At 43.0% G+C, this 11342-nt stretch overlaps 1 protein-coding gene and 1 pseudogene across 1 annotated transcript; both read right to left on the reverse strand.

The window, feature by feature from the left end:
* Window positions 1-3230: 3230 nt before the first annotated feature.
* LOC117876036 lies at window positions 3231-4116 on the reverse strand (annotated as a pseudogene).
* Window positions 4117-8742: 4626 nt separating this feature from the next.
* LOC117876571 (olfactory receptor 4S2-like) lies at window positions 8743-9447 on the reverse strand. The gene has a single exon (XM_034768826.1). The coding sequence runs from the start codon at window positions 9433-9435 to the stop codon at window positions 8743-8745; it is 693 nt and encodes a 230-aa protein (XP_034624717.1). The 5' UTR covers window positions 9436-9447.
* Between the last annotated feature and the right edge of the window lie 1895 nt (window positions 9448-11342).

An 11342-nucleotide genomic window follows, 5' to 3' on the forward strand; every position in this document is an offset into this window, starting at 1 on the left:
GTGGCTGGGAGTGGGAGGGAGGAGGGGGCGGAGTTAGGGCGGGGTTGAGGCGGGGAAGGGGTGGAGTTGGGGCAGGGCTGGGGGTGGGAAATGGGTGGGGCCAGGGCCCCGTGGAGGGTCCTCTTTTTTTATTTGTTAAATATGGTAACCCTAATTATTATCTCAGTTTTACTGATGGGGAAACTGAGGTACAAAGAAACTAAGTGACTTGCTCAAGGACTGTGATAGATCCAGGAAATGAAAAAAGATCTGAGTCTAGGCAAGGCCCTTAGCCACAAGCCAAGCCTCCCTCTCCAATACTATATTTCCATCAGCCTGTACTAGTTTGCCTTTACTGAATTCCATGGTTCACTGAGGGTCACATTCTGCTTGTAGGAAGGGCCTTCCTCTCTCCAGAGTACCAGAGTTGGCAAAAAATATTGTTTGTATAAAATTATTGTACATGGCCAATGCTTTTTTTGATGGAGTCAACATTTCTGTTGAGATTTTTTTTGGAGGATATTTTCCTAAATGAAACAAACTAAAAAGAACTTTGTTTTTCAGGGTTTCTTCTATTGTTCACCTTAAATTAAAAAAAAAATCCCTTTCCCCCCTCACCACTAGAAAAGGAGGGGGGAAGAAAGGAAAGTCCTTAAAATGTTGTTTCATGTAGAAATTATTTTGCTGAAAAATTGAAAAAAAATGGGGAAAAATTGCAAACAAAATGAACATTTTTTGCCCTGCCCCCTCATTGCCCCTGAAATTAAAAACAAACATTTCAAGTAGCTCTATGAAAAACTGTGGTGGTGAATGGCACTGCCAAGATATTTGCCCATGAGAGTAAACGTGATGCAGACAGAAAGCATTGCCATTTAGATGCCATCCTATCCCATGGCCCCACCTCCCAGAGGAAGTGTTGCGAGAGAAGGATAGCAGCCAGAAAGATTGGGAAGCATTTTACAAATGTGTGGATGAGGATCAAGGGCAGCCCAGAGATGTTGCTTGTGTTTATTGATCTCAAACATCTGTTAGATACAGAGAGCAAAGTACAATGCTATCTTTGGGAGAATATGTGGGATGTGATACATGGCTGTGTGGTGCCAGGGTTTATTAGTGGATTAGATTAAACTCATACTAGTTTTTGTTTCTAGCTTCAATAGTGGTTCTGTTTCCAAAACCAAACTTATATAGAGGAGAGTCCAGAGAAGAAGATACTGGGATATTAGATATTAGATGGGGCTGTCTTGCTGCAATAGAGCTTGCTGGGGTGATTTACACTGGGACATTATCATCTTCATTTGAGGGATGTACTACAGGGAACTACATAGGCTACTATGCTGCAAGTAGGTGGCCTAAAAGGCCTTTTTCATATTGAAGTTCTTTGATTCTGGGATCTAGGGAAATCTCCATCCCCAGAACTGGGTCTCCCAGGATGGGTGCTGTAGGATTTAAGGCCTGGTCCCCACTAAGTCCCCACTTCGGACTAAGGTACGCAAATTCAGCTACGTTAATAACGTAGCTGAATTCGAAGTACCTTAGTCCGAACTTACCGCGGTCCAGATGCGGCAGGAAGGCTCCCCCGTCGATGCCGCGTACTCCTCTCGGCGAGCTGGAGTACTGGCGCTGACTGCGAGCACTTCTGGGATCGATTTTATTGCATCTGGTTAAGGCGCGATAAATCGATCCCAGAACATAGATTGCGTGCCGCCGGACCCTCCGGTAAGTGAAGACAAGGCCTAAGTTGCCATCTCTCTGGGCTCTGCCCTGTGCTGTCTCCATCCTCTCTATGATCAGCCTGATTTACCAAGATCCTCTGAATCGCCACTTCCTGGAACTCCCAACTAGGAAGTAAATAACTGGGTTGAGGCTGCTAAAAAGGTGAATATTTAATGTGAAGTATGGGGCTAGATCCTCAGCTGGTGTAATCAGACTACTTCATTGAAGCCAAAGGAGCTTTTCCAATTTACACTACCTGAGAATCTGGGCCACAGCATTTTGTACCGTATGTAAGATTACTTGAACTGTATTAAGATCAACAACATCTCTTTGCCCATAATAGTATGATTTCAGAAATTGTGAGCACCCGCTGCTACCACTGATTGCAGTGGGAGATGTAAGTAATCAGCATCTTTGAAAATGAATGAATTAATGGATTGAAAATATGGATGTAAATGAAAATGGCAAGATTGAGCCATTTGTACCACCCATGTCTAAGGAATGGTCTGTAGCTCTCCCTCCCTATGAAAAGTATTAAAGTCCCAAGATGGAATTGTAACTCAGTCTCTGCAAACGACAAATCTGCACGTTTAAAAGAACGATAAATCACTGACGCATGGCATTTCTTCAGCAACATTATTCTGACACTTTGGAGGACAGGATTAGAATTCAAAATGACTGACAAAATGGAGAATTGGTCTGAAATCAACAAGATGAAATTCAATAATGTCAAGTGCAAAGTGCAGAGGCCAGCATGTGACATATCTCAGCATGGAGAAAAGAATAATTAAAATACTGGAGGAAGCTGGCAAAGGGAAATGGCAAAGTTGAGAAAGAAGAGGATGGTGAGCAGGATAGTGGTGTATAGCTTTCCTAATTGAGGTCTCTGGATTTTGGCCAAAGGCACATTCACAAAATACAAGAGAGTTACAATACTCATACTCTTATCTGGCAAATAGTCTTCCGCTCTGACAAGACTTGCTTTAACTAGGGTGATGTCAGAAGCTGTGTCACGCTATGCTAAACAGCTCTTACCAGTGACTTTTGCATTCTCTATGAATTCCTTATTACAACAATGAATTGTATGGCCCCGAACCTGTTCCTATTAAATTCAAATGAAATTTTGCCTCCGATTTCAACGGCACCAGTATTAGACCCTGAGTGATTATGACAGTCCTCTCTAGATACACAGAGCACAGGGGAATAGAATGATGGGAACTTTCTCATCTCTAATTACTTTGATTTTATGATCATTCTAGATCAGTGGTTCTCAACCCACTTACCATTGGGGACCACATATGCCGCTCTGTGTTATGTGGGCTGTATCCACACATACACTATATGTATATTACCTGCACAATCCTGAGGCTGTCATGTGGGCCTCAGCTGTATGCTAATTGGGCTGGAAGCAGCCCGTGGGCTGAGAACCTCTGTTCTAGAGAAACCTCCAGCCCATAATAGGGTATTAAGTGGCTATCACCATTGTGTCTTCACTGAAGGACCCCCTTTCCTTCTGCCTTATGTTCAAAATTCCTTTAGAGTGCAAATTTGACAAATCCCCTGAATTGCTGACTGCTGTAGCTCCCAACAAAAAAGTAAATAACTGGGTTGATGCTGCTGTTGAGAGAGGCCAACAGGAAAGTGGTAGTGATGAGATTTAAATCATAATCAAAATTCTGGAGGAAGGTGACAATACTGTGGGGAACAGCAAAGAGGAGGAAGAAGAGGACTGTGAGCAGGATAACAATGTAGAGCTTCCCTGGCTGACATTGCTGGGAGCTACTTCGGCCCTTGATGAACAGGGTCAGACTGGATACAACCATGATGGAAGCGAATATCAGGAAATTTGTAACAGAGAGTGGAGTGAGCATCATGATACAATTTGCAGAGGAATTCAAAACACAAACAAAAGCTTCCAGTCCAGTGAGCAGGCAGGAGAGAGCCAAGAGCAGGGTACAGACAATGGCAGACAAGTGCTTTGGGCAGTGGCATCAGTACCAGATGGGGAAGCAGATAGACACACTGCTCAGTGCTGATGGCCATCAGGAAGTATAGGCTGGTGCTGTACATGAACAGAACCAGCATGTTAAGTGACTTCATTGAGTAAGATTAGTCTAACCTAAGAGAAAATAAATTTTACTCACAATTTATAATGTCAGCCAAGCAGAGGAGGCAGCCAAAGTCAGCAGCAGCCAGGTTGAGGATGTAGACGGTGAAGGGGTTCCTCTTAATGAGGAAGCCAAAGAACCAGAGCACGTTCCCGTTCCCCACCAGCCTGACCAGGCAGAGGAGCAGAGTGACACTGGCAATGATCACTGCAGTTAAATGGTCTGTTTTGAAATCAGTCTCATTATATTTGATTTCATTTTCCAGGCTGGGCTTTATTGGGGGTAGAGACGCTGTGCTCGGCTCAGTCATCATGAAACTTCTGCTGAGGGATGCTAGTCTCTCCTTCTCCCCGTTTCTCACACACACCTGTTAGCAGAGAGCAGAAAGAGGGGAATTAGTGCTTCGGACACCCCCAGCACTGTGTTTCACTGATCATCCTGGCCTTCCTGGTACAACCAGATCTCAATGACTGAGATATCCAGAGCAATAATGGCCTTGGGAGATGCTAGGAACAGAGAGAGACATGGTGTTGACCTGAATTTTATAGGTTAGTTGTTCTGGTCAGATGCGATCAGTGGCGAGCCATAAGATTTATAGGTTCTTGTCCAATTCAGACTACAGAGTTCTATACCGGGAGAGGACTCTCAGGGTGCTTGGCAAAAACACTTACACTGAGGACAATACCAAATTGATAAAAACTTTACTGAGATTAACAAAAGAATAATAAATGTTATGAAACTTATAACTGCAAAACAGTAAAATAATTCTAAAACTCCTGGTGGTAACATTCCTATTACAAGTACCTTAACTTAACATACTCACACCCTTCCTTGAGGGCCTGGTAATAAGAGGTGAAGGACCAGCCTTACTCCTGGCATGCCCGATAACACGATGGTGCTGGCTTCCCCAATAGTTAGGAATGTTGAGTAGTTATACTATACTACACAAGCTGAGCTGATAGCATGATAAAAGATAGAGTGATAGGTAGATAAAAATATAGAATATAGGAGGACAAATAAAAGAAAGAGCTACAAGCCTCTTTTGTACAAGGTATTTTATAGGATCCTGACACTATGTAATTCAGGCCCAACCTGCTATACCCAAATCTTATTTCTGTACCCTAAGAAATTTATGGGTACTCTTATCCTATAGGTTAGTGGATTATGACTCTTACTCTCTATATATTAATAAGGATTCTCTCACTCCAAAAACTGCCAACCTAGGCTCTCTTGGCGACTTCCAGTTTGTGGTATACCCTGCGGTTACCAACTGGTTGCAGACACCAGATAAACCTGTTTAGTATTGTGTATAGTTCCCCCTTTGGTTCCCCAAAGTTCAGGGACCATTCCTATCTGTGCCAAAAGTTACCAGCTTTTATGCTAACTTACTCTTAACTGATTATACTTTTAGCTATTTAGAGGATCTTACCGGACACAGGCCGGTAGGCTTCTTGCATTTCAGCAAAACTTCTTCTATGTATAATTATTAGGAAACACATATCATATGCCTCAACACATCCTAAATTCATAGGAATTAATACTGATAAAATATAAGAATAAAATGGATTAATTCAGAAAGAGAAACATTATTTGATACAGCTGGCTGGATTAGTAGGATATAATAGCTAACAAAGTAATCCTATGGGCTACAATGGAGAAAGGCTGACAAGTGGGGACCAGCCTGGATGCAGAGGCAGAGAGACAGTTAAACACAGAGAGAGATGGAGAGAGGGGTGGTGAAGGAAAGAGAAATTGGGAGTGGGTGTCAATCATAGATGGAAAGGGAATGATAGGAGAAAGACGGGGTGGAAAATGGAAGAGAGAAAGAGAACATCCATGTATTGCTAATCATAGAATATCATGGTTGGAAGGGAGCTCAGGAGGTCATCTAGTCCAACCACCTGCTCAAAGCAGGACCAATTCCCAGACAGATTTTTGCCCCAGATCCCTAAGTGGCCCCCTCAAGGATTGAACTCAGAACCCTGGGTTTAGCAAGCCAATGCTCAAACCACTGAGCTATCCCTCCCTCAAAGATGGCAAAGAACATAGAATCCATCCACCAAACCCTTACCTTACTTCCCTCTACTCTTTGGTGGCTTAACTGAATGTTTATGGGAGCTGGATTGGAACGGATCCACTTTAGAATCTCAGTGCCAGTTTGTCACTAATTGCAATTCTCCCCATAGGATCTTCTTGTAAAAGTTCTTTGATAAATAATCTGTTGTCAAGACACTAAAAATTTCCCTGTCAGCTCCTGTGCTGCATCTGACGCCCAGTCCCTGCTGGATCCTGTCAGAGAAATGCCTTCTCTGCACTGGACAGGGAGGTACACTGACATCAGAGGTATTTTGTGAGCACTGAACAGTTTTGTAACATCAGAAAGTATCAGGGCTCTGCTCCCCTTCTCTGATTGCTTCTAATCTGCTAAGCATAAAGGAAATAGTTTCTAAAGATTAAGTCTCATGGGACAGTCATATTTGAGAAAGTCTGGTGTATTTAGGTTGTATTTATTGTCTTGAAAATTAGCACCTTCTTAATAGTTTAATTTTTCCAAACATATTTCTGGAACACTTGGTTATGGATTTTGTTTCTGCCATGAAAGCTCCCATTACCACAATATCTGGCTCTTGATACATATTCCTTAGATCCCAAAAATATATATCCTGTCGTATTTTTAAAATTAAGGTGGCAATAGGTTGTTTGTGTTTCTTACTACAAACCCATCGACTAGAAAGAGAGATTGAAAAAAATGCATTTCGACAAGGTGGGTGTGAGAGGAAATAATATACATGCATTAACATTGAATGGTAACTTTATTGTACTCACCCAAAGCATAAAGTTCCAAGAGAAGGAAAGGTGTTCTAAACAGAATAATTTATATAAATATTTATATAGTTAAATATACATATTGCCCCAATGTGTGTTAAGTATGATCATTAAAAATATACATAATCCCAGAAGGAAAGAAATAAAGGAGCAGTGAGCAAGGGAAATGCAAAGGATAGAGATCATCCAATGGCTATAAGAGAAGGAAACAAGTGTGCATATTGCCACAGTGCGATAGAGCCAGCACTGTGCCCACAAGCACTGTTTCACTTTGAGGTGGGCAGAGGAGAGCTGTCCCCAGGCTTCTGGTTTTCCATGAGGACTGGGTAGGGTTACCATTCGTCCGGATTCCCCCGGACATGTCCGGATTTTTGAACTAAAAATAGCGTCCGGGGGGAATTTGTTAATGTCTGGACTTCCTCCCCTCCCCCCCGCCCCATGCAGAGCACATGCGGCTAACAGGGCAGCCCGATGGTGCCACTTACATGGGGCTCCGACAGCGAGAGAGAGCCCCTCCTCCTGCAGCATAGCTCACTCCCTCCCTCCCTGCATTCGCCTCCCGCAGTCTGGAGCTCCTCCCCCGCTGCTGTCCAGCGTGCGGGGAGAACGGCTCAGACTCAGCAAGCTCCCAGAGAGACCTTAGGTGAACCGAAGGCCAACGACAAGGGAGCCAGGGGGTTGGAGAAGGGGCAGGGAGGTTCTGGAGGGGGCAGTCAAGAGATGGGGGGGGGGCTTTCTGGGAGGTGTGTGGATAAGGTTTTGGTCAGCACTGTTTCACTTTGAGGTGGGCAGAGGAGAGCTGTCCCCAGGCTTCTGGTTTTCCATGAGGACTGGGTAGGGTTACCATTCGTCCGGATTCCCCCGGACATGTCCGGATTTTTGAACTAAAAATAGCGTCCGGGGGGAATTTGTTAATGTCTGGACTTCCTCCCCTCCCCCCCGCCCCATGCAGAGCACATGCGGCTAACAGGGCAGCCCGATGGTGCCACTTACATGGGGCTCCGACAGCGAGAGAGAGCCCCTCCTCCTGCAGCATAGCTCACTCCCTCCCTCCCTGCATTCGCCTCCCGCAGTCTGGAGCTCCTCCCCCGCTGCTGTCCAGCGTGCGGGGAGAACGGCTCAGACTCAGCAAGCTCCCAGAGAGACCTTAGGTGAACCGAAGGCCAACGNTTTTTTGCTTGCTGAAATATGGTAACCCTAGGACTGGGAGGAAATCCCACCTCAACTCCCTGTTGCCTACTCTCATTGGTGGAGGGAAATGCCACTCTAGAGCAGAATTTCAGCCCTACCTAAGTGAGGACAGGGCATTGGTTAAAGGCCAATCATCTGGCACAGAGGGGGGGACACAGAGAGGAGCCACATAGTTTAGGCCTGAATTCATGTTGCTAGATGATAGGGGCCAAAATTCTGCCTGAAACAGGGGTTAGGGGATCAACCCAGAGAGCAGGCTGAGGCACATGGGTAGCCAGGCTGGGAGAGCAGACCAGACATAAGTGATGGGGTCTGAACAGAATGGGGATGGACACCAGGTAAGGCAATAGATACTGGGACTTGCCCACCAAGCTCTTGTTGCACCAGGCAGGTCCCTGCTTGAGGCTAAGGCCCAGATCTACAAAAGCTATTTAGAAGTCAAGAGCTGTAACAAGGCTTCTTCTCTGCCTTGGTGGGTCCTGTGCTTCCTTCTAGCAGTGGGTCAGGCTAGTGTCTCATCTCAGAATTTCCCCCCTTTATAATTGGCAGGGAAATTCTGTCTCCAAGCAGCCTTCCCATTTCTGGGCCTGCTAGGCCCTCACTGCTTCACTGGGGCTTCTGGCCTCCTCAGTGGACATCCAGTGAGAGGAAAAGGGGGTGGAGGGTGGGCCCAATCTCACCCTCTACTCCAGGTCCCAACAAGTAGCAGCCTCACACTGTCAGATCCCAGGAAAGCTGCTAGCTTCCCTGGGTTACTTCTCCACACCCCTTGGCTTATTGTCTCCACTTTGCTTGGGTAAGGTTCCTCCCAACCCTCCTGCCAGAGAAGGGAGAACCCCTAGTCTCTGGTAGCCCTTCTGGGCATGGCAGTACCACAGCAAACACATGGCTCAGTTTGTTCCCTCTGAGAGGGTCCTTTTCTTTAGGGCTTTGGACCTGGAAGGGCCCTTAGTTCCTGGGTGATGACAACATAGGATAAAACCAGCACTACAAAACAACTAAGAGAAATCATCCCACTATTGGCAACAACTATAACATCAACTATATAAGTGTCAGTGCAGGCCAATTTTAGCAAAGGGTGCACATCACAGAAGTAATGGTCAATCTCATTGGGCCCACAGAAGGGTAACTGGGTAGTCAGAAGAGTCTGAACCATGGAATGCACAAAGCCCCCTGCCCATGAAGCTACCACCATCCAGCTGCACACATGCTTGTTCATAATGGTCATATAATGGAGGGGTTTGCAGATAATGTAACGGTCGTACGCCATCACCGTGAGGAGGAAGATCTCGGTGCACCCAAAGAAATGGACACCAAAGAGCTGTGCTATACAGCCAACATAGGAGATGGTTTTCCTCTCAACAAGGAAGTCTGCAATGAGCTTTGGGGCTGTGACAGAAGAGTAGCAGATGTCTACAAAGGACAGGTACCTAAGAAAGAAATACATTGGGGAGTTCAGACGCTCACTGCATTTTATAGTGATAATGATGAGCAGATTTCCCAGAACGATAACTACATAGAAGAGTAAAAACAGCACAAAACACACTTGCTGTAACTCTTGATCCTGGGAGAGTCCCAACAGAATGAATTTGGACACATTGTTTGTATTCTCCATGTATTCAGAGTAGGAGAGGAGTTTAAAGTGCCAAATAAATCACCTGTAATGACACAGATTAAGGAATATCATGAATAAAAAAATCAATGTTTATTGCTGTCACAGTGAATATCAAGATGTATTAGCCAAATAAGTAGATTTTGGCCAAAAAGAAACCAATGCCAATATCTCAATCAAAGGAACACTAGAAGTTGATATTCAACTCAACATGAATTGATGAGATATATGAACATGTACTGCAACTTATTGTCATTGTATTGTTATATACGCTCACTGAGCCTCTTTTTCAACGGTGTCTTTTTAAACAAGAAGAATAGCTTTCTCACAATGTCCCTTGGGCTTCTAAATGCCCACTTTATGCACATAGTTGTTGATTTGAACATCCAAATATGGGTCTGAGATGTCCCATTAAGGAAGTAATGTATGAAAACTGGTGCCTGAGTATTTTCATCAGAAATACCTGGAAATTTCTGTGCTATGGTCATGAATAGCATTATTGCAGTAATGTGTCAAGGGGAATAAGATCTGCTCTTTAGTATTTTTGCCTCTGATAAATCAAACAGAACTTCAGTTTGCTATAATCAGAATTCAGAATTGACACTGATGAGCCAATTATTTAACATTGCTTCAGACATCAGTGTTGTTCATTTCTAAGGAGTCAAATGATAAACAATCAGCACATCTGTTTTCTCATCAATCATCATGAGCCAGCATTATCTTTTTGAAAGTAACAACAAAAACTTGATTTCTCTTGACATGGACATCATGATTTATTTTCTGAGAGAAACATACAATGTTGACTGAGGACACTGCACCTCTGTCAATATTCACTTCAATGTACTATAAACCATAGTGTTTACTGAAGTATACAGTCAATATCTATTACAAAACACATCTTGGTAACTCATCACTCACTGACTAATACCCACAATGTTCATGTTCCCATTGAGCTAGACTCTTGGAATTTGGCAAACTCACTCCTTGTATGACATTATATTGTATAATTTGACTGTCTCTCCCATATGGGAGGTAGTACCCATTACTACCAACTACTATACATTTGGATCTACACTTTTAGAAAATAATTGTATACTGCTTGAGAAATATATGACTATGTAAATCTATGACCACTGATTATTAAATTTTTGGCAAATCAAAAAGTTGAAAAAGAAAATTGCTTCAGATTGACAAACATTTCATTGGCCCTCAAATAATGTTTTATTTCAATTTTGAGAATTTTTTTTAGCCTTTTTAAATTTAGTTTTTTTAGTTGAAGGGCGTTTCAAAACAAAGTTGTTTCAAACCAAATAATGGAATCATTTCATTCTGAAAATGTCAAAATGAAACATTTTAACTTTTATGTTTTGTGTTTTTTACAAAAATAATTTAGGAAAACCAACACAAATTCGTAAAACTTTTTGGTGTTGGCAAGTGTGCATTTTTTGCTGAAAATTTTTTTGACTGAAAAATGTCATCCAGGTTTTCTTAGAGTGTATGGACAGGCATCTACAGGCTGTGATAGACATTGCTTCTGAATTAGAAAAACTAACCTTTTAAAAAAAATCAACAATAAATACAAATTGAGAAAGCCGAATTAGTAGACAGGATTTCAGTCATGCTCCAATTTAATAATTTTCAGGCTAATGGAATAGATTGGACTAGATGGAAACCCTAATAAAAAGATTCCTTTCCTTTATGTTATGTGTATAAAAGTAAAAAATGAAAAGAATTAATGTAAAATATTCAACTATACTGGAAAACTTACACTGCTTGTAGGTGTGGATCTTAATAGTTTCTTGGAAGGTGTTATCTCCCCAGCTTTCACCAGCACCAATGAGGAAATCCTCCTTTTCTATTCTCTTCCATTCTATTAGACCTAATCTCATCAGTGACTTGCCTCCTCTAAA

The sequence above is a fragment of the Trachemys scripta genome, chromosome 4 (genome assembly GCF_013100865.1).
Source record: "Trachemys scripta elegans isolate TJP31775 chromosome 4, CAS_Tse_1.0, whole genome shotgun sequence".
NCBI lineage: Eukaryota > Metazoa > Chordata > Testudines > Emydidae > Trachemys > Trachemys scripta.